The sequence below is a fragment of the Mus musculus genome, chromosome X, assembly GCF_000001635.26.
Source record: "Mus musculus strain C57BL/6J chromosome X, GRCm38.p6 C57BL/6J".
NCBI classification, from domain to species: domain Eukaryota; kingdom Metazoa; phylum Chordata; class Mammalia; order Rodentia; family Muridae; genus Mus; species Mus musculus.
In genome coordinates this window covers 56,478,608-56,502,515 of record NC_000086.7, presented here as the reverse complement: position 1 = coordinate 56,502,515, position 23,908 = coordinate 56,478,608, and the positions used below count along the sequence as shown (strand labels likewise).

General features: G+C 39.4%; 1 protein-coding gene across 4 annotated transcripts in view; it reads right to left on the bottom strand.

Annotated features, from left to right (window-relative positions):
• The window catches only part of Ints6l (integrator complex subunit 6 like), a 53,019-nt gene that overhangs the window by 5,328 nt on the left and 23,783 nt on the right, over window positions 1-23,908 (bottom strand). For 2 of the 4 annotated variants that reach the window (XM_006527976.3, XM_006527977.2), the window contains exons 3-15: window positions 22,737-22,886; window positions 21,856-21,945; window positions 21,443-21,626; window positions 21,062-21,190; window positions 18,574-18,737; window positions 17,125-17,277; window positions 13,378-13,510; window positions 9,383-9,477; window positions 8,273-8,383; window positions 5,782-6,000; window positions 4,532-4,655; window positions 2,806-2,948; window positions 621-855 (exon numbers count right to left, since the gene is read on the bottom strand). In XM_006527976.3, the coding sequence (XP_006528039.1) occupies window positions 621-855; window positions 2,806-2,948; window positions 4,532-4,655; window positions 5,782-6,000; window positions 8,273-8,383; window positions 9,383-9,477; window positions 13,378-13,510; window positions 17,125-17,277; window positions 18,574-18,737; window positions 21,062-21,190; window positions 21,443-21,626; window positions 21,856-21,945; window positions 22,737-22,886 (1,930 nt within the window). Of the gene's footprint in view, window positions 1-620; window positions 856-2,805; window positions 2,949-4,531; window positions 4,656-5,781; window positions 7,076-7,161; window positions 9,478-13,377; window positions 13,511-17,124; window positions 17,278-18,573; window positions 18,738-21,061; window positions 21,191-21,442; window positions 21,627-21,855; window positions 21,946-22,736; window positions 22,887-23,908 lie in introns of those variants that run through there. The other 2 variants (NM_172779.4, XR_003953008.1) reach the window with 2 other exon arrangements.

Below are 23,908 nucleotides of genomic sequence, written 5' to 3'. Positions count from 1 at the left end.
GACCTTTTGGGAGGATACCAGGTTGTATCAAGAGCAGGAGATACAGGGGGCTAAGCCAGGGGCAGCGGAGTGAAGGGTGATAAGGGTATCAGTGGAACTTGAGATGAGAGAGGATTGTGGTGTCAGGCCACATAGAGCTAGTGGTCAGGCTGTATTGTGGGTGCTGAGGAATAGGGAGGGTGTGTTCTCTGTATGGATGTAGCAGGCTTTATTTATCTGCTGAGACCCTCACTCTGCCTCCAAGCTGAGAGAGAAGATAGGTAGGAATTAAACAAGAATGGGAAGCAGACATGCTCAGAGCTCCTCATTTTTGTACTAGTCACTGTGATAATATTTACTAAGCATGTATTAATCACTAATTATGTGGTTAATATGTTAATTACTATGTAATTATAGGGTTTTTTCTCCATTCATATGGCTAAGATCATTGAATCAGGGTCTCTGTTCCCTATAAGGTTTCTTGTACTACTACCATAGATGTTTTAATAATTTTTAAAATTATTACATATTTAATAATTATTTAATATTGTTTTTGTTTGCTTATTAACAAAAAAAATGAACATAGAAAGAAGTACAAAGGAAAATGGAGCCATAAGGAAACCACAACCACTACTCTATACCTGGATGTCCAAAGGTGTGTTTTACGAGGCTTGGACAAGATGGGAACCACGAGGCTGAGAGTGGTCCCTTCCCGCCCACATGGTTAGTTACAGTAGGTGCTGTCTGTGCTCTCCTCAACAGCAGGGACATACTCCGCCTTCGCTTAGATGACATAGGACTGTTGGGTTCTCCAGGACGTTTCACTTTGTTTTGTGGCCCTACTACAAACTCATCTGCTTCATCGATCATCATTCCCTAAAAAACAGACAGACAGACATATTTCATTTAAAACAGAAGTTCAACTCTGAAAAAACAAACAAACAAAATAATCATTCAAGCACTTGTCATACACACACTTCCTTAGCCGTGCACTGCATCATCTAGATTAGCCTTAATTATAATCCCTATAGCAACTCTGCTNTCAGAAAATGAAACCCAATTTTAATCCTGTTGAAGTGGAGCAAGGAAAAAACTAACATGCACGTTTTTGGTCTACAGTTAATAGAGAGCCTCAAAAATGACCAAGTAAGAGAAAACCATAGTCATTCTTAAAAATCTTTTCAAAGAAATGTCTGTGTGTCCACCCATGCATGCTTGGTGTGCACAGTGTGTATAGGTGCACAGGGAGCCCAGAAAAGGGTATCAGATCCCCCTGGAAGTAGTGAGCCACCTAATATGGGAGCTAGGAATCAAGCCTGGGTCGTCTGCAAGTACTTTAACTGCTGAGCCATCTTCGTGGCACCCACAGTCAACCTTTTTAAAGTAGTATAAAAACCATTTTGCTGGGCGGTGGTGGTGCACGCCTTTAATCTCAGCACTTATGAGGCAGAGGCAGGCAGATTTCTGAGTTCGAGGCCAGCCTGGTCTACAGAGTGAGTTCCAGGAGAGCCAGGGCTATACAGAGAAACCCTGTCTCGAAAAACAAACAAACAAACAAACAAACAAACAAACAAACAAATGACAGCAACAAAAAAACCAACCATCTTGTACTAGCCTGTTTTAAAGCTTTCGGGAACACTGATCATTCCTGCACAGAGCAATGCATGTAGATGGTGAATGGTAGGCAGATGTGAGAACAGAATTCCCTCAGACACTACCTCAAATGCAGATTCGAATATGCCTGTCTGCCTTGGCACTCATCAGAAAGTGAGGGGCTGTTTACTCTTGAGAACAGATGAAAATGAGAACCAGCAATTTCTTAGCTTAGGTAAAACCTGCTATCATCATAGATAGCCGAATAATGTGCCTTATAACTTGGAAAAAATCATGGCAAAAATATCTTTCTAAAGGATGTTCTCCCCCACCCCCCGTTATCCATACAAAACAAGACACAGCATTTTTACCGAGTGCTTAGTATATGCTCAGTAATATTCTAAACAGTGTAGGTGTCAATATCCCACTCAATATCCCACAAAGCTCTGTCAGTCTGGTGCATTTATTATTCCCAGTGTTACATGAAAATAAATCAAGGCACAACAAAAATAAATAAATAAAAATCTTCAGTTAACTAAAGATTGGCATAAGTTGGAATACTTTTTAGTTAAGTTTTATGAGACACAGAGATAGAGAATAATATATCCATGATTTATATCCAAGTTCACCTATAAAAATAAGTGTGCAGCTATAATTCCATTTCGTTTCATCATTAAATGATCAAGTCAGTCGTGCACAACACACATATACTCGCATCATAGTTAAAACTCTATAATAACTCAAAGTGACACCAAATAGTACAGTTATAGCTCTAGGGATATGCACACCACTATTTCAATAGAACAGTATAGAGCTGATCATGGAAATGGAGGAAACAGTTGGTATTCTCTATATCAAAAGAATTAGTGTGTGGTAGTATGAAGGAATACAGAATGTATTCCAGAAATATATAGGCTCAAATCCTGGCTTTGTCAGCCACATCACAGTGTTCTGACAGCTAATTTAAGCCTAGATTTCTTCTTATTATAGAGCAGATGCAAGTTTTCAAAACACCTCTGGATGCAAACATAATCATTTAAAAAACCAAGCCCTAGTACATATTCAACAAATGACAGCTAATATTTTATTAAACTAACACAACTTGCATTAAGGAGACTCCACTTTCAATCCACACAGAGTTTTGGTGTCATATTTACTTCTGATTTGTATACATCTGACTAAAACAGAAAGTTATAGCAAAAAATATGACAGACATGGACATAGGTATACTACCTTCTTATCTTGCTTAAATGGATTGCCAAAAGTATGCAGTCGTTTTGGCTGATCTGGATCGAGCTCTCGTAGTGGAGAAGCCAGCATCTTTAGATATTCCTGATAGTTACCCATTTGTGCAACTGGGACACTATGAAGTGAATCTGTAAAATCACCAGCAGAGAAACTGATTAATTAGAGCTGAGGTATATGGTCATTTTGAAAGGATATTATCACAGCTGTTTCAGTAGCATGTGGATTAAAACTCGTATCCCAGCATCTAGCATATCTTGTTTATACTAGTCAGTGATCTACAGTTAGATCGTGCCTACAGGCTCACTTCACAAGGACCAGAGCAACTTCTTTCCTCCCGACACCATGTAAGTAAGCATAAGCTGGCTTCCTGCACACCACCACTTGAATTCAAAACTCTGTATACTTTCTCCATTTTGAAACACCTAGACTCCATGGTGTTCTGGTGTTCTTTGTTTGTTTTTTTTTAAATGATTTATTTTCATTTTATGTGTATGTTTTGCCAGCACGTATGTGCATTACATGCATGCCTGTTGCCTGCAAAATCCAGAAGAAGGTGCCAGGTTCCCTGGAGCTGAAGTCATGGACAGTACGACTGTCCATGTACAGCCGCCATTGTAGGTAATGGGAACTGAACCCAGGTCTCTCTTAAGAGGAGCCAATACCCTTAACTTCTGCCACCTTTACAGCCCCTCTCTCTGTTTTCTGAAAGAGTCTCACTTTGTTGCCAGACTGGCCTCAAATGTGTAGACCTCTAGCATCAGACTCTTGAGTGCTAAGCAACCATGCCCATGTCCAGTTCTTTATGGTACGGTCTTGTCACACACAGCATCTTGGTTAATGAGATCTCTGTCTCTCTGTCTCTCTCTCTGTTTCTGTCTCTCTGTGTCCCTCTCTGTCTCTGTCTCAAACACACACACACACACACACACACACACACACACAATGTATAATGATAGAGAACTGGCTTTTTTGTTCATCTCTGTGGATCAGTGACCCCTATTTAAAAAATTTAAAAAAATTTTTTGTAAGAATTATTCATTTATTTAATGTATATGAGTACACTGTGGCTGTCTTCAGACACACCAGAAGAGGGCATCAGATCCCATTACAGATGGTTGTGAGCCACGGTGTGGTTGCTGAGAATTGAACTCAGGAACTCTGGAAGAGCAGTGAGTGCTCTTAACCTCTGAGCCATCTCTCCAGCCCCTGACCCCCATTCAAAATTAACAAAATAGGATAAAGAAAAATTGCAAACAGCCACAATATCCCTGGACATTCCTAGAGTTCATTGCTCTCACGAAGAGCAGGTTTTTCCTGACATTTTCACAGCAGGCTGGTCACAATCAATGTCTGAGTATACAGGTTTGGAAATGTGACAGACCTAAGTTCTGGCACTTTCCAGTGGGCTAACTAAACCTGCTCGAGCAAGCTATTAAAATGCTTGCTCTTCAAGTGGGCTTAAATCAGTATGTATCTGTGGAGATTCTGTGGTTTTCTTGAATGACCACACAGGATAACAGTACCAGTGGTCTCAGATGCTGACTACTGCATACCTGCCTTGAAACTTGAGAGAGGTGAAAACAGATGTGGGGTTTGAGTGAATGTGAACTTTGTACACATTAACACACTACAAAATCATTCTGCAGTAAAGACTTTCGTGGGAGCCGTGTCTGCTTTTCTTCTAATGAAAGGTAGGCTACTGGTCAGTTACCTTCATCTTGGCCAACAATAAACTTCCGAGTCTGCAGCAGATTGGATCTCATTCTGGTCAACTGGTCCAAAAGTCCTCTACGTGGGATATCATAAGCGTTCCTATATGTCTGAGGTTTCAAATCCTATTTCAAATAGAACAATCTCAGTTACTACTAAGGCTTTTAAATAAAGAAATGTAATACCCTCTTAAAGTCTTACTGAAGAGAACAATATTTAATACAACTGGGTGGAGCCACTTTTTTTTCCAGAAGAAAACTTCTATTTATTGTTCTGAATGCTAACACGCTCATAAGTCATTAAAGCCACTGGGAATATCACTTTTCGAGTATATTATTTAAAACTCCAGAATCCAAGATTTATTTGTACCTGTAGCTGCCTTGCAGTAGTACCACTGCTTGTAACCTACATCTCTCTCCGCAGCACACAATGAGGCGGGATGCAGCCATCTCCCTACAACATTGCAACTGCTGACTGCACACTGTGCGAAACTGGCTTCGGGCCCAGCTGCAGTGCCCTTGGAGCCTGCTCCAGCCCGAGTATGAGTCAGGCTGCTTGCAGCCAGGGGCTGAGATGTGCAGAGTGGAGGGCCCAGCTGCTCTGAGCATCTTCACTTTCTCCAAGAGAATGCCTGGGGCCAGAGGTGTCACGTGGTCTGGCAGAGACTTTCCCCAAGCTGTGCAGAGCCTCTTCATCCCCGCACCACTTGCTACTACTTCCTCTGTCATAGGTACTAGATCTGCACGGGACTGGAGCATCTGCCTGCCCACTGCAGTTTCCTTTCCAGTTTCCTTTTGACAGCTGTTTACTGCCCATTCCTACCAGCCAATGTATCTCATACATTTAATTTCATGCTTGTTTGTGCTGGCAGAATAATCTTTTTTTTTCCTCTCAGAATAATCTTAAAATGGCTTTGTTAATAATTACTAACTCCAAGCCGTGCCTGGTCGTGTATATATTTAATCCTAGCAGAGGCAGAAGCAGATGCAGAGGCTGAGGCTGAGGTAGCCACATGGACCTCTGTGAGTTCAAGGCTAGCCGAATATATAGAGTGAGTTCCAGGACAGCCAGGGTTACAGAAAGAAACCCTGTCTCGAAAAAAAAATAACAAACAAACAAAAACCTAAAATCTACTACTATTAACAACAACAACAACAACACTAATAAAACTCTCCAAATAGGCCATCGTTTCAAACAACACATATACCAGGCAAAGTGAGCGGAGCCTGACCTTTCAAGGGCACAACCTACCTTGTTTAAGAGCCCCACTTGGAAGCCAGCAAACTCTTTGGGATTCAGTTCTGTGAGCCTTGGTGCACTTTCCCCTATGATTTCTTTTAACAGTTTCCTAAAACTTTTATTGTGAGCCAAGGGTAGGCCACATGCAGAATGGTTTTTCACTTTGATACCAATTTCCTGGGGAGGTTTCTTCCCCACTGATGCTAGAATTTGGTCTGACTCTAGCTTGGTCTAAAAGGGAAGTACAGAATATGTTATGAAAATATCTACCATATCATCATTTTATTCTTTAAGAAAAAATACTTTTAAGAACCCCACCAAACAGTTTTCATGTGCAAATCACAGAAAAACAGTAAGTGAACCTCCTCTATGCTTCTCTGTTCTACCCCAGCAAACACAGAGGGGACTGGAAAGACAGAGGACTTCATGCAAAGTGTCTCTTGGAGTGTCAAAACTATGAACGACTCATGGAGAAAATAGAAACCATGGGCAAGAATTTCATTCATAGACATGAAAAACTATATCTCATTACTGCAAAATCCAATCTAAATCAACTCATTCAGTTTTGATCCAGACAGAAAGGTTTAAAAGTCTGTACTTATACATGTATTGTTTAGATTCAGAACATATATAGATTGGCATTATATCTGAAAACATTAAAAATGATGTTGATTTTTTAAAAAAATCAGATTATCCAGTAAGTCTTATAAAACTAAAGCTTATTTGAACAAATATTACTAAGCAAATGACTTTTAATGTCTACTCAGTAAGTTTATCACTAACAAACATTGGGAAATCTCCTTAAAAGACATTTTATCACTTGATTCTGTTTGACTGAATAAAAGTAGGGATTTTGGCATATTTTGTGTTTTAGATACATCTAAGATGGTTCAGGGAACAATGGTGATATAGATATTTAATTAGTAATTAGAGAATAAGAAATTAGTAGCAATCTTTCCTTTTTCTAAAAGATAAAATTCCATTAATGTTCAATAAGCCCCCAATAATTTTTTTTTTTTAGTTTTTATGAGTTGGCCAGAGATATTTATTTTCCCTAACTAACTTTGGAATATATTTTTGAACTCATATAAATATGAACTCAAACAAATTCTTAAGTCATGAAATATGAGACAGAAGTAGATAAGGGGTCTGTTTTCTTGAATGACCGTAAAAGTTCATTCAATAAAAGGATATGTGTCCCACAAGGTCCCAGCATTTAGTTTCAACTCTGTGCACTTTTCTTCCTTTCTGGCCATACCTTGACAAAGCCTTAAAGGCCCAACATAAACATCAAATTAAAATATATGTACATATTAATATATATGTGTGTATATTAATATATATATTAATACATATGTGTATATATTAATATATACATATATATATATATATATTAGATCAATAGATCCATAAATAGCCAAGGTATTTACAACAATAACAATCTATTAGCAGGGAGGCCCGGGAGTTAGGGGACTCGTTAGGTCAAAAGTCAGGGCTTGCCTTTGTTTTCTTTTGCACTTATGAGCATGCTAGACTAGTATGCTCTTGTGAGCTTTAGAATTTGGGTTTAAGTTTTTGCTCATTCCTAGCAAGGTGTGTCAGCATCCCAATTATGAAGCCCTCCAGGTCCCTTAGTGAAAGCTGACACTTTGCTTAAGACTCAGTTTTCTAAAGGCCAAATTTGCAAAACGTGCTCAGCTTGAAATGCTGTGGTTGCTGCAAGTGCTACTCCCTACCTAAAACTGCCTTTGTGAATATGAGAGTAAAGCAGCTGCATTCATTTATCACACCACACAGTTGTATGGCCATAGCATAGTAATTTCCAAATATCTCCATCCTACAAGAATGGTCTAGGTAAGAGTGAGAAATATGATAAGGAGGGGTGAGTGGAAGATGAGGTGCTAATAGAGAGGGGCAGGCAAGGGACAAGTTGAATAATGGTGAATGAGGCGGGTCTAAAGGGAAAGATGAAGGTCTATTGCCCTCCAGGTTGAAGAATACTGGTCTCAGGTGCCCCCTTCTCCAGGGTAAAGCAGGCAGCTATTTATCCAAGGGCTAGCATGTGAGGATAAGAACTTTACATGATGCCTGAAGAGTGGGCAAAGCATTGAATCCCACCAGACCTTGGTGTGCTGACTCACAAAAGGGGGATGCTCTAGCCAAGTGAATTGAGGAGAAACTAGTTGGAGGACAGACAAAATGGGACCCACAAGAGAATCCTGTTAAGCTTCTGCCCCTCTTAGGCCACAAAATATCAGCCAGCATATGGGCAGGACAAACTGGCAGGCAGAAGGAGAGACGGCACAGCATCCAATGATACTGACAGACCCTTAACTGCGTTTAATGGTAAAGCTAGAAGCCACAGAGAATCACATTATTACTAATCCATAAAGTGTAGAGATATATACACATTTAATTTGAAAAGTTACAATTACACTAAAGAATAAGGAAATGCACTTCTGAGGGCAAAGGATTTTGGTTTGTTCGATTTTACCAATACTACCTGTTGGCTGAGTTTTTTAAGGTAAGAGATAACACTGTAACTAAGTCCACAATCTAAATTATCTGATATCAGATTTGGAGCTCCCATCATCCTTAGTGCTTTCTTTAATGGCTATAAGGAAACAAAATACACAACAGTAAGAATAGAATAAATCTTAAATACTCAAAAGTTCAGTTATAAGGGGCAAGGGGGACATGATTCATTTCTTAGAAGTCAAGGTGCTGCACATAAAACCAAACATGGAACATTCAAAAGTGGCAATGAAAATAGCAGAGAAGTAAGGAGCAGAAAAAAATCAGAAGAGAGTGGGTAAGAAGAGCCAGTAGCAGCCAATGCAAACAAGTACATTGCTTTCAGTTTTAATCCCATCATCAAATCACTTCCCACTGCATCGGATTACAAAGCCCACACTTGCCATGGTAAATAGGAACACACCCCACTTCCCCTCCCAGCAATGGTCCCATTGAAGTCTATGCCTTTTAACCTCTAGAAAGGTGGCAGTAAGTTATGACAACGACCTCAGAAATGGCCTTGATCATCTTGATTACGTGACCGGTTCAGAATCATTCCGCATAGTTTTCTCAAAAGATTCAAAACCAGAAGGAAGCCAAGCCACGTTTTTCTCTTCCTTAGATGCTCTCTAATGCGAATGGTTTACATCATGTTGTGTCAAGGATGCATTTAACTGGTAATAAAGAACTACGATTTCTTCCAAATTTTGTTTAAGGAATGAAATGCCACACTGAGCTTCTAGAGTTCAAAAGGGAAGTTGGTGTGCATGAATTGAGACATTATTTGTTCTCACATTCCAGAATTACAATTGGGTAAGGTTAGTTGTAATAAGAAAAACATAGATGTGTTGAGAACAATGACCATGGCAGTTAAAAATAAAGGAAACAGAGAAAGACAATGCTCTTTTGTGCCGCCATGTCACCTCTAAACTCTTGCATACAATTTGAGAAGACAATGACGACACAAATGTTTGTAAAGTAAAAAGATAGTTATCTTCTCGCGGGGGGGGGGGTAAAGCTTTTGATTCCTTATTCCTTACAACAAGAATCATCAGTTACAGTTTACATATACATATATACACACACAAAAAATACATACTATTAAGTAGTATGGAGGCAGAGTTTTTAAGTAGCTGTCAAAAGCCTGTCGCCACTTCAGATTTGGCTTAAGCTTGTGCACTTTAAACAAGTCATCTGCAACACAAAATCAAGTAATTATGTTAGCCCAGAAACAGTTTGCAAGATCTAAAATCAAACAGCTAACATCGAGAAATCAGATCTTATTCACATTAGATGAACATTTATTTCATTGACATTTATCTGATCGTCTTTCCTGGTTGTTATGCCTACCAAAGTTATATAAGATGGTCTCCAACTTAGAACAGGTCAATTTAAGATTAAAAAGAAAACTTAAAGATGGGAGGGAGGTAATGTATTCAGTAGCAACCACATTTCAACTTTTAAGTTGCAGTCATTCCTCAGCCTAGTGATATACAGTACAGAACGTTCTTCCAATGCTATGCAATGATGATCTGGATCTTAGGGGTAGTAGAGGCACTTTTGGACTTAGATATGGTTTATTAGACTTAACCCCATTATAAGTTAAGAAGCATATCTATTGTACTTATCTAAATAATGAAATAGATTATCAATTATACATCCATCTTCCATTTGCTAAGTTTATACGGTATAATATTAAAACATAATACTGATTTGGATCCATTTGAAATATTTTTCCTGCTGTGCTATGCATTAGTAATTCTAATATAATAATTTTTGCCTGGGGGATCCATAGTCACTAGTTGACAAACTAATGTCTTCTTTGGTTTAAAACCAGCTAGGCATTATGGCACAGGCCTTCTATCCCAGGAGAGGCAGGTGGATGTCTGATACTGAGGCCAGCCTGATCTACAGAGCAAGTTCCAGGACAGCCAGGGATACACAGAGAAATCCTGTCTGGGGGGGGGGGACCAAACCAACAAAGAAAAACCATAGAGGGTGGGGCCCAGTGAGATGGCTCAGCGGGTATGGTGCTTGCAGTCAAGCAATCCCTCAGAGCCACATGGTAGAAGGAAGAAAACAAATACCATGGCGTGTGCACACTCCCAGGCTTGTTTTGACTTTTTCTTTTTCTTTTTTTAGCTAAGGTCTCACTGTGTAGCCTAGATAAGGTTTAAATGTAATGGCCTGGAAAGATGTCTCAGTGGTTAAGAGCACTGACCGCTCTTCCAGGACATCCTGAGTTCAATTCCCAGCAACCACATGGTGGCTCACAACCATCTGTAATGGGATCTAATGCCCTCTCCTGGTGTGTCTGAAGACAGCTACAGTGTGCTCATATACATGAAATAAATAAATACATCTTTAAAAAAAAATCATCCTTCTGCCTCAGCTGCTCAACTGCTGGGATTACAAGCCTCTTGAACACCATCTGCATCCACATAGCCAATATGCATCTACCTGCATCCACATAGCGAATATGCAGATGTTCCCTATCTTTTAATAGTTGAATACAATTATTTTAGAAACCTAAATACACACATTATGCATACTGCATGAATGCTTCCAAACACCCTCTTTATTCCCTTCCACTGTGAGAGATTTCTAGCTTAATAATTCCAACTGGTCTCCCCAGCCCAACCTCTACCTGCCACACTGACTATAAAGGCAGCATAGTACCAACCAATCCTCTGCTGTGCCTTTAAACTTCATAAAGTAAATATTTTACTTAGAAAAAAATTATACAAATAGGTCTATTCCTTAAGAGGCACTTTGCTTAAGAAAAGCAACTGTATACTATTTTCTCTTTATTGCCCTAATAAATTATTTACTCCTGATGAAACAAATTTCAATAAATTTACAAAGCCATAAAAGCAGGTCTTTTGTTCTTCTCCTATAGGGTAGAAGAAAGCAGAAGGGATCAGCAGCCATCCCTGACTGAAGTTCTCAGGCTCTTTACAGCCCGTTCCCATCTTAACAGGATGCAGTGAAACCCTGCTATACTGTGCTGTTTGTTGAAGTCATTTGACAGTTACGTGGAAGTCTATAAGAGCTGGGATATAGCTCAGTAGGAGAGCACTTGCCTAGTTTGCTTAAGAGCTTGTGTTTGATCCCCAACACTGAAAAAAGAACTGACAAGAAATAGACTAAATCAGCTTCTAGACAAAGCGTCTGGCATTGTTAGAATCAGTAAGGATGGGGCTGGAAAGATGGCTGAGCGTCCTTATTTGTCCTTGTATGTCTCCTTCATTTCCTACAGTGTAACATCCTCCAACACAGTGCCTATACTTAGCAACAGCGTCTTTTTTAAATTTATTAATTTATTTATTTTTACTTATTCACTTTACATCCCACTCACTGCCTGCCTCCCAGTTGTCCCCTCCCACAATCCTTCACCCATTCCCCCTCCCCTTCTCCTCTGAGTTGGTTTCCCACCCCCAACCACCCTGTCTCTCCCCACCCTGGCACTTCAAGACTCTTCCAGACTAGGCACTTCCTCTCCCACTGAGGCCAGACGAGGCGGACCAGCTAGTAGAACAACATATCCCAACGAAGGCAACAACTTTAAGGATAGCCCCTGCTCCAGTTGTTCGGGAGCCACATGAAGACCAAGCTGCACATCTGCAACATATGAACAGCGGTGGGGCTATCTCTAGCAGTAGAATGCTCTTTGGTTAGTGGTTCAGTCTTTGAGAGCCGCAAGGGTCCAGGTTAGTTCACTCAGTTGGTCTTCCTGTGGAGTTCCTATTCCCTTTGGGGTCCCACAGTCCTTCTTCCTATTCTTTCACAAGAGTCCCCAAGCTCCAGCCACTAGCAACAGTGTTTTGTATACAGAAATTTTATTCAGGGAGTAGATCCTATGGTAAATGCTTTTGTTACAACAACAACATTAATAATAATAATAATAATAATAATAATAATAATGGAAACCTTTGAAAGACATGAATAAGCCATGTTTAGAACATAAATTTTAGTGGTGTTTCATTATGTATAGCTTTTTTTATGTCAATCCTAGTGCAATAAAATGGGCCAAAAGTATACTTTTCTAACATTGTTTAAAGTCTAAATAAAAATTACACATTTTTTCTTTACTATATCTTTGTGGAAACTGATATCATAAGGACTTATTTAAGATAGGGGAGAGATTACTCAAAATAGAAAGATAATTTATTAGTAATCTGAGAAAGATTTATGTATTTCTATTTATGTGCACGACTGTTTTGCCAACATGTCTGTCTGTGCATCATGTTCATGCAGTACTCTCTGTGGCCAGTAGAGGGTGACATATCCCTGGAACTGGAGTTCTAGATAGCTGTAAGCTGGGGAACCTGCATCTTCTAGAAAAACAGCAAGCCCCCAGCCTCTTTATTTGTAATCTTAGTATCCTCTATCATAGATCAGATACTTCCTACTAGTAGCAATTCTTACAAGGAAGATATGTTCAGACTGGACTGAAAAATAAAGTAGCTAAAATATACAGAGCAACCATGCTGATTTATTTATGATGATGACCTACTTTTAAGTTTCTTAAATATCAACAAAGTACTGCCTTTTAAATACATTGTCTATTAATAGTAGTACCATGATCAAATTTTGTAAATGTTTCATCTTTGAAGCAAAAATTTAGAAACTCTCACAAAAAAAATCCCTCAAAACTTTACAACTAGGATGTCATGTAGTATGGTATTACTATAAATAGATATAGCTATTCAAGTGATTTCAAAAGATATCTGACATCAACCTATGGCCTTCACAATATGTACATACATGGGCATGTAACACACACACACACACGTTTTCTAGGGCAGCCAAACACATCTACAAGTAAGCCAAACATGGAGAAGGGAGGACGATTAATAGACTTTGCACTTTGAAGAACAGCAAAGAGCAGGTATCTATCTCTTCTATTTGATGTAGAAACAAACAAAAAAATTGAAAAGAATGAAGCCTTATCCTTCCAAATCAGTTTTTGCACACTTACTTATTCTGGTATTGGTTATTCCCCGATGGAATTTGAAATGCTTATTCATATTTTATCTCCCTAGCACTTCTGCCATATTTTAAAGATGATTAAGAAGCACATATTTTACTCACCTAAAAGAGGAAGTAAGACTGGGTAGTTGTAAGGCATCACAAAGAGGTTTACACAAGTTAAAGTAGTACTCGCTTTCAAATAACCAAATGGATATCCAAGCTCATTATATTTTGAACTGCTGGTAACAAACACCTAAGACGAACGTGAAGAAATGTACAGTTATGACAATAATCATTTTCACATAAAGTCAAACACAGATCAACCCCCCACAGCAACACCTGTGGCACAGCAATTCAAAAATAGACTAGGTATTTTTGCATAGGATTATGTAAAAATAACGTGCTTATGTATGAATATTCAAAGTATAGATACTCCATAATTATCTTACAAGTGAAACTAGGTGATACGGTAACCACTCAGAGATCCCAGGATACATCAGTAAGACCGAAAATTTTGCTTGGTTAGTATAATGATGCTGAAATAGTATTCCAAAGAGAAAGGCCACTTATGTGATTATATAATCCATCCTCACACATACTCCCATCGTCTTGAATTTTCATTCAATAAATAAGTAGAGAGTAACCTATTAGTAGACAGAAACTATTATAAAACTTCCGAGGCAGCTAGGAGATGCTTTCTTTCAGTCTGGACTTTTCCTGGCCATATCAAACTTAAAAGACTAGAGTGTTAGTTGTATTCTTTCGATTCTCTCTCGGCTGGTATATATTACCTTGTCAGCTTCCATACACTTGATACACTGTGCCAGAGACCTCCAGACACCATGCTTTATCTGTGTTCCTTCTTTTGACTCTCTGGCCTGGACACCAGTATGAACTATCCCTTCCCAAAGGCCTTTGGTAGGATTCCCTTAACAACAGCCATTCACCACACTGGCTCTTCCTAACAGCACTATCACCTGAGTTCAGGAGAGTTTTCTAAAGCTTAGTTATGAAAATATATGGTGTGGTGGTGCACAACTTTAATCACAGTGCTCAGGAGGCAGAGGCAGGTGAATCTCTGTGAGCTTCAGGCCAAATATAGAGTGAGTTCCAGGACAGCCAGGGAGGGCTATGCAGAGAGAGCCTGTCTTGATAAACAATAAAACAATTCCCCACTTAAAAAAAAAAGAAAAGAAAAGAAATTTCTTTTCTGTAATTGATGACTCCATAAAACACAAACAGTGCTGAAAATGATTCTTCTAGATTTTTGCTGCAATTCAAACTTTAATGTAAACAGGTAACTGTAACAAAAGGGGCATGTATATTTCCTAAGAGTAAGGAGAAACGATACATCAAGAAAATTGTCACATTATGTGCGTGTGAGTGTGTGTGTGTGCAGGTGCATGTGTATACACGGGTGCACAGGCATATGCATGTGTATAGGCCTAGAGGTTAATGTTGAGTGCTGTCTTCGAGTGCTCTCCACCTTGTATTTTGAGACATACTCTCTCTCTCTCTCTCTCACTGAACCTGGAGCTCAACAATTCAGCTACCCTGGCTGGCCAGGAAGCTCCCTCCTGCTCTACCTCTCCATGCTAGAATTAAAGGGACATTTAGTGGAGGGCCTTTGGTTTTCTAACGCTGGGTACTGGGATTGAACTGAAGTCCTCGTGGATGCGCAGCTCGATCCAAACACCTCCTCTACTACGGTTTTGAGGAGTTTGCCGGGTCTTGCTTTACTCTTTTTTCAGTAATACAAATCAATCAGATAAAGTTAGTATGAGGTCAGGACAAGGACGACGCCATTCGAGATGCTGTGAAGGGGGTGGGAAGAGAATTTATTTAAGAAAAAGTGTGATTTGTAATTTTATTTAATATTGTGGTAGAAATTCAAAGCTCCTATCATTACGCTAGTCTTCTATTGTCCATGTTTCTAAAATTTTAGGGGTAAACAAGTATATGGCTTGGTTAGTATTTCAGAAAAGGACAGGAGGGAGTTGCTGGTCCTGTTCTGTTTCTTGACTTAGGTGTTGTTTACATTACAAGAAACCCAATCGCGTCCCTTTCTGGTTTCTTACCCTGGAGGAGGAAACATTATTCTGACTTCTGACAGAGGAAGGTAATTTTAGCTGTCTGGATATAGAAAAGTATGTGTATACAATATGTAATCTTTCTTGTTTGGCTTCTGTTCAGTTCTGTAGTTGAAATTTTGGTTCTTAACTCTTTCCATCTGCTTAACCCCATTCCTCTTCTTTTGAACTAGCCTTAGCATCTTGAAAGAATTCAAGTAGCACAATATGTACTATGCATTAATGATTTCACATTTTAGAACAAAACAGATGGGAGTCTGAAGGAGTTCCCTGTGTCAAACTTACTGCCTGGTATGTGGTCTTATCGTTCAGTAATGGAACAGACATTCTTATAATGTAAGACTTTTTTGCTGTATCCAAATAAAAAAGCCATGACTGTCAAGTCTAGAATTTTACAAGTCAAATGCCATAGGCTACTGTGCTAAGTAATGAGCAAGTCTTTCTTCCTGCGGTACAGTACTTGGAAAAACTAGTGAATGGTATCTTTGCACTTGCCTCATCCAAGCAAATTCCCAGTCTACACATCAGGGGAGCTTGGACCAACAAAACTATATTTTAACCACATTATACTCATACAGAAGGTAATTTCAGAGGTTCTGGTTCTTGGCCCAAAATAGTCAGGATTTCTCATTTGTCAAGTTCAAAATAAAAGCCGAGAGTCTTGCTCATACGTGAATTGAATCACACCCTGTAGATGATTGAGTCTTAACCTGGGGAACAGATATGAACTTGTCTACCTAACCACAAATCCTCAAATACATGACTTCTTCAGACTCTACTTCCATAAATGGCAATGTACAGTACATTAATGTTTTCTACCTTTCTAAAATTATTATTTGCTTGCCTGTGTTATCTTAAAGCATTTTTAAAAGACACTATAATTATCACCAATTTGAAACATTTTAAAATTTATTTTATTTAAAAGTTTTCTTATATTTTTTTAAGAATATATTTATTTTTATTTTGTGTATGAGTGTTTTGCCTGTATGTATGTATGCATGTATGTACACCACATACATCCCTGGTGCCCCCAAAGGTCAGTAGAGGTCATCTGATTCCTGGAACTGGAGTTAGAGATAACTGTGAGCGGTCCCCTGCCACATGAATACTAAACCTGAATCTGTATCTTCCACAAAAGCATTAAGTGTTCTTAACTGCTGAGCTATCTCTTTAGGCCCTATTTTTGTATTTAATTATGTGCATGCATGTGAAGTCCAGAGGTCAGAAAGAAGGCATCAGATCATCGGGGGCTATAATCACCGGAGCCTGGGAGCCACCTGATGTGAAGAACAGAACTGAACTCAGGACCTCTGTAGATTACTATGCGTTTTAAGGTTTATCTATGTATATCAATGTTCTATTTCCATGTATGTCTGTATGACAGAAGAGAGCATCAGATCCCATTACAGATGGTGGTGAGCCACCACATGGTTGCTGGGAATTGAACTCAGGACCTCTGAATAGCAGCCAATGCTCTTAACCACTGAGCTATCTCTCCAGCCATAGTACGCATTTTATGTTTGTTTTTCTGTGTGGCCCTGGCTTTCCGGGAACTTGCTATGTAAACCAGGATGGCCTCAGAACTCAGAGGTCAGCCTTGCTCTGCCTCCCAAGTGCTAGGATTAAAGGTGTATGCTACCAAGCCTGGTCAGTATGCATTCTTAATCATTTAGCTATCTGTCTAGACCACCCCTCGCCCCGGTTTTGAAACATTTAAAAACAATTCCCAGATCCCAGAAGAATTATAGACCTTTGGTTACTAGGAAAGGATAAATACCTGCCAGCAAGTATGAGGAGATTTTCTTTCCAAGATATACTGAGTTAAGGGAGACGGTTCAAGTTCATATTTGTCAAAGGGAAGTTTGTCTATAACCATTGGTTCACAATCAACACAGGAAAACCTCACAACAGGATGTGATGTTCGTGGAGGCTAAAAAGAGAGAGGGAGAGGGAATATGATTGGATATCAGGCAAGCTCACAATTTTAACCATTCTGAAAGCCCTATTATTGTTTTGTCAAACCATTACTAAGCTACAGATTAGTATTCAAGAGTGTTTAGAGCTTTAAGAATTCCCGGTGGCTTCAATGGGGGCGGTGACCCAAGCTCTTCATCTCTAACTTCTACTTAGTACTGGGAAGAGGGAAATAAGGTAACCCAGAGCTAGAATTTCAGTGAAACATGAACTGTGTTACTTAGGTTAAAGTAACCCTTCCGATCCATAGGATGACCTCTCACTTTACAATCCATTTTTGTGGCCTTTAAGCATTCACTGCTCTCCAGTCTTCTGTATCATAGGGTGGGAAATTGAGATACCAATGGGCAAGGAGAAGCTCTTTCTTTTTCTAATGAAGTAATGGCAGAGGTTAAGTCACTGAGAAGCAAAAGGAAAGAGAGCAAAGGTATGGAAGGGCAAGATACACAGTGAGAATGATCTGGTCACAACTTCCGGGGTCTCAAAGGGATTTTGCAGCATTGCTCATACCCGCAGGTTTGCTCTGAATAGCTAAAGCTGAGAGGGTACTTTTGGTGAGACTTCAAAGGCCTGAGTGTTTGGGGCACGACACCAGATCAACAGAGAAGTGATTTTATCACCGGGTATCAGGAGGCAGAGGCAGGAGGATCTCTGTGATTTCAAGGCCAGCCTGTTTTACAAAGAGAGTTCCAGGACAGCCAGGGCTACACACAGAAACCCTGTTTTAATAAATAAATAAATAAATAAATAAATAAATAAATAAATGCAAGCTTTGGTTACACACACACACACTAAATAAATGTAAAAATGAAAAAAATTAAAAGCAATGCTTTTTAATATCCATATGGCAAAGGCAACAGTGCAAAATAAAATCCATTCTCTTCCCCAGCTTTACGCTACAGAACTAGCCTTTCAGTAAGAGATGGCAACCAAAAGAGAGGGTGTCTACTTGCATCAGGCACAGCTTAAAAACCTTAAAGGTATTTTAAAATCTTCACTGTCATATCATTAAAAAACCCAGTCCAGGGCAGGCGAGATGGCTCAGCAGGTAAGAGCACTGACTTCTCTTCCGAAGGTCTTGAGTTCAAATCCCAGCAACCACATGGTGGCTCACAACCACCCGTAATGAGATCTGATGCCCTCTTCTGGCACGTCTGAAGACAGCTACAGTGTGCTCACATACATGCAATAAATAAATCTTTTAAAAATAAAACCCACTCCAGTGTTCACCCTTTTAATTTATAACACTTACTAGTGAAGGTAAATTCTGTTCTGGCCAAAACGATTCTGGAATTGGCCAGTGTCCAACAGGAACACCAGTTTTAGAATTAGGTCGCACATAGATGAGTTTATGACAACTATGCCACGGTTGAGCAGCAAATAGGTTGCTTGGCCTGCACAACTCCATCAGTGTGTCTACAAGAGAAATACGTGTCACAAGTCATGGTTGCTTTTACAGTTCTTTGTCTTCTTGTACACGATTTTCAGTTTCAGGCAAAGGACAAATTAAAACAAAACAAATATGGTTTATGTAAAAGGACAGAAGAGCAATGACCGCCCAAGGATTTCTGCTTTCTCTCTAGAGACAATTTTAATCTAATTTGCCCTTTAACTCAACGCCTCCCACATTCTTAATCTACTAGGGGAATATGAAGTTGTTTGGAAAACTAGCACAAATAAATTAAACACATCACAACACAATGGTCATTTTTCAAGAATTCAGTTACCAAATTAGGCAGATTAAATCATTTATTCCCTGGATAGTCTTTACATTTTGGAGGTCTAGCAAAATAGATTATAAATTCCATTTACATTTTTGCTCTACACCCAATGACCTCAAAAACAAAACACACACATTCCAAATTCATTTGAAGATAGAGGACATCTCTGTGACACAATCTGTGTATACATAGGGATAGCAAATATAAAGCAAATGTCTCAAGGTTGTCGTGGAAGAATTCACCCCATTTTTTCCATACACCATTAACATTCTTTGTAATCTGGCCACTGTATATAATGCATCATAATATATAATTAGTGCATTTTAATTATTTAATTCAAGCTTACTTCTTTGCCTGTCTGAAACAAAAACAAACAAACAAACAAAAAAACCCTTATGCCATGATTTGTCGTCTAAATTATAACTACAAAGGACATTTTAGTATCATTTTTCTTAAATTACATGACTCGATTTACTTATTTTGGTATTATTTTCAACAAGTAATTACTTGAGGCCAGCATATTTCTCAGTGATTCACAGGCTCCAAGAGAAACATGTAAATACATTTGAGAACCCCTCGAAAGTTGAGCTCACACTACTGGCAATGTGATGTCCATCCTTCTGAGTACTGACTTTTATCAGATTCTTCAAAATTAAAAAAAAAATTCTCTGGACAAAGAGAAAAAATGGAGCTGGAAAAATATCTGAGCTATTTATATGACAGCAAATCCAACTAGTATTTCCACTTGGAAGTTTCCCATTCATGCTGAGGTACTAAACACAGAATTATGGGCTGGGCAGTCAGTTGCTAACACACCCTTTATAAATGGTTGATTTAAAATATGCTGTGCAAGCCAGGCAGTGGTGGTGCACGCCTTTAATCCTAGCACTTGGGAGGCAGAGGCGGGCAGATTTCTGAGTTTGAGGCCAGCCTGGTCTACAGAGTGAGTTCCAGGACAGCCAGGGCTACACAGAGAAACCCTGTCTCGAAAAACAAACAAACAAACAAATACTGTGAGGCTCCAGTCTTCTTTGGCAGATATTCTTAACTTAGGAATCCAAAAAAAACTCCTGAAGTTAGGCATAAAACTATATATGTGCGACTTAAGTTTTTTTCTCCAGGCAAAAGAATCTATATTTTGTGATAATTTCTCAAAGGGATACAAGAGTTAAAGAAACACAATATCCATTGCTTTTGACAAAAATGTATCGCTTTCTGCCTTGTATAGTGGGGGTCCCTTTGGCCTTACCCAAGGGAGTCAGATCAAACGAAACACCATGGTGAAATCTCAGACTTTCTCCCTGTCCCTGTTCCCCTTCCCTTCCCCCCTCTGTGTGTGTGGGTACACACATGCTGAGAGAAAGGAGAAGCAATAACAAAGAACAGAGCTTTCAGGAAGTCCTGCTCTGTGTTACTATGGTGTAACTTAGTTCCCCTGATCCCTTTGAAAGCCATTCAGAAACATCCACTTGACAGACCATCTGGAGGTTCACTACGGTTTAAGCTCCTTATGCAAAATGAGCTTCTGTATTTTCAGATATGAAAACATCCTGTAGTTAAAGAATGGTCAAGAAAATAGCAATAAATGCCCTTACCGAATACTGTAAGTACCTGGGTAAACATTCACACTCTCTTCCCGTGGGGTGCTTATTAACACAGATTGCATTCATAAAGATAGTTTAGCATAGCTGGTGATCACAAGCCCCGAATGAGATCCGCTTACCGAAGCGCTCCACCATAGTGGACAGCCAAACATTTCGGGAGCAGGGAGAAGGAATGAACGAGCGCCTTCTCTGACCCTCTGACTGGGGTCAGAGAAAGTAAAAATGTTCTTAGGAAAAGGTTTGACATGAAATGAAGGTTGCTAGAATTTGGCCACCTGACACATGCAGCCATTAGTTGTTTGACTCGAATGCATATGGCTACTGAAGATTCTACTGCATGAGTAATTAATGTCTTTTCAATCTCAGATTATTCTTCCCCACACTATTTATGGTTAAAACATAACAATTACCGTACCTTCTCCAACAGGAAGTGGATCCGGTCCTGTTTTCTCAAAATTAATAACTACACCACTCTGTACTTTTTGAACTAGTGACTCTAAACACTGATTTAACATTCTTTGTGTTCTCACACAGTAGGAGCGACCTATGCCAGAGAGAAAAATAAAGAGCTCACCGTCTGATCAAAGCAAATACTGGTTCCCAACACAAGAATTTGAAACCCTAAAATCCAACTTAGAATCACCACAACTGCAGTAGCAGGAATGTGGTCTGAACTTAAGCGGCAGAGTTCATAGATTTCGAAGGCAAGCAGGCAAAGGAAAGCTACTGCATTTAGTAAGAACTCCACTTTCCTACCCACAGTTCTTCCTTCAGAGAGACGACAGAATACTAGTACCTCCTGTGACCTCGCACATCTGTGTGATGGCTGATTCATCACTTGGGACACTCCCTAGCTGCTCTGGCTCAGTAGAAGCCACTCCAGGCAAACGCAACACCAGGGCAAATAACCTTTGATCCCAACGAAAAGGTTCTTTGGTTAGTTCACTTCCAGGCAGAGGAGAATTCAAAGGAAGATGAAGCTGACAAGGCAAAATTGGAAAAGATTCAGCATCACAACTCACATCCAAACGAAGAAAGAGTTAACTGGCTCGCTTCGCTTTCCTGGAACCCAGCAGAAGTAAGCCCTCTCTCAAGGGTTACCGAGCTAGATCGCCGCAAACGTTATTCTTAACTAGAAATGCATGCCTCTCACAGAAATAGCTGTATGTTCTCTGCTATTTAAATGAAAAATTTAAAATTATATCTCACCTCTTCTTGAACGCTAGCAGTACTTGTTAACTTGTTTCCATCTGTGATGGTAATTAAAATAGACGGCTCTAAAAAAAATGGATTTCTCCCCTGAAATATATTTGAAAAGAAAAAAAAACATTAGAGCTGTGTAATGTAAGATAATTGTTTTTACACTTCTACATTTGCCTACTAATGAACCCTCAAACATGACCAAGTTCTCCCTGGTATATAAGAAATAAAAGCCTCCCCCATACTTGTGAGCCAGTTCACCTGTGTTAACATTCTGGCACAGATTGAGGAAGAAAAGGACAGTGGGAGCAGGAGCAAGTGCTTCTCTGCCCTCCCCCTTTTCCTAGTGCTTAAAAAAAAACGTTATCAGTTTTGGGGAAGGGGAGAGAAGAAAAGACACAGAAGATTTCTCTCCAACTGTCTTCTTCCAACATTTTGCAGTACCTTTTTCTTTTCTTTTCTTTTCTTTTCTTTTTTTTTTCTTTTGGTTTTTCGGGACAGGGTTTCTCTGTATAGCCCTGGCTTTCCTAGAACTCACTTTGTAGACCAGGCTGGACTCGAACTCAGAAATCCACCTGCCTCTGCCTCCCAAGTGCTGGGATTAAAGGCGTGCGCCACCACGCCCGGCGGTACCTTTTCCATTATATTGTCAAATTTCTGATGATTAAATGATCAGAATTTCATTTACTATTTAAACCATTGATTGATGAATTGATATATAAGAACCGAAAAAGTTGGGTCTGTTGAGTCTCTTTTATGAAGTGTGCATCTAAAAGGTACATGAACCTCTTTTTGGTTGATACTCTAGGGTACCACAAATCTTGCCCAATTTTGCACTCTTACTCCAAGTCATCAAAATAAATTAACTATATTCACTCAAAAATTGTTACCTGTCCATAATTGTCTATTCCAGATATTAATCTATTGAGATTTAACAAATCAAAGGAGGATCTTAGAGCCTGACCAAGAGTAGTCAGTCCAGAAGCCTGGAGATTTTTCAGTTCATTCATGAATGTGGCGTGATTTTCCTTCCAACCAGCCTGAAAAGCAAACATTGACAAAGAAATTCTCAATTATACAATGAATAATATATAGGGCAAATAAGCACTAAATAACACAGTATCAAACATCTGACAAATTAATCCCTCTTTAAACTAATTCCACTCTGTATCTTGACTGTTCAAGTGGAACCAAAGCAGTCACTTTAAAAAAGTACTGCTTTAATGATTAAAGGCAAAGAAGTCAAGCAACCAATCCATTCGTTCATGACAGCAGGCAGGAGGGCTTTGTTTCAAGATGGTATTCTATATTGAGACTTAACCTAACCTACCCATACACGCTGGCTCCCTCAGCTTACTAGTGGCAATGAGCAGGTGAGCATGGAGTGATGTGAGAGTAAAAACAAAACAAAACAAAACAACTACTTTGAAAATGCTCTGTCCTGGATAGAGAAACAAAACAAAACAAAACAAAACACTGAGTGTCTGAGATACATGAATTTTGATACCCAAGATTCTTCTTGTGCAATAGTTTCCCTTTTAAATGACAATAAAGAATTATACACATAGAGGGACTGGGGAGATAGCACAGTGGAGAAAAGCATCTGCTAATCTTGCAGAGGACTCTGGTTTGGTTCCCAGCACATGGATACTGTGTGGCTCACAAGTGCCCCATAACTCCAGTTCCCAGACACCATCACCTTCTTCTGGTCTCTACGATATCTGAACACATGTGGTACATATACAGACAAGCAAGCACACATACATACACATAGCTAAAATAAATAGATGATAGATGGATGGATGGATGGATGGATGGATAGATAGATAGATAGATAGACAGACAGACAGACAGACAGACAGACAGATGATAGATGAAGCAGAGCCCTATTTATTTGGAGACTATTGGCACTATTAAACTTCAGAAGGTCCCAAATCTAGAATAAGAAGAAAAAGAAAAGGATTTGCAGTGAGTTAACAGATTCTAGGCACCCCCAGAGGCTATAAATAGCAGCAAAGAACCAAAAACTCAAGGTTAACAGCCAACTGTTGCTGAGAGTCAT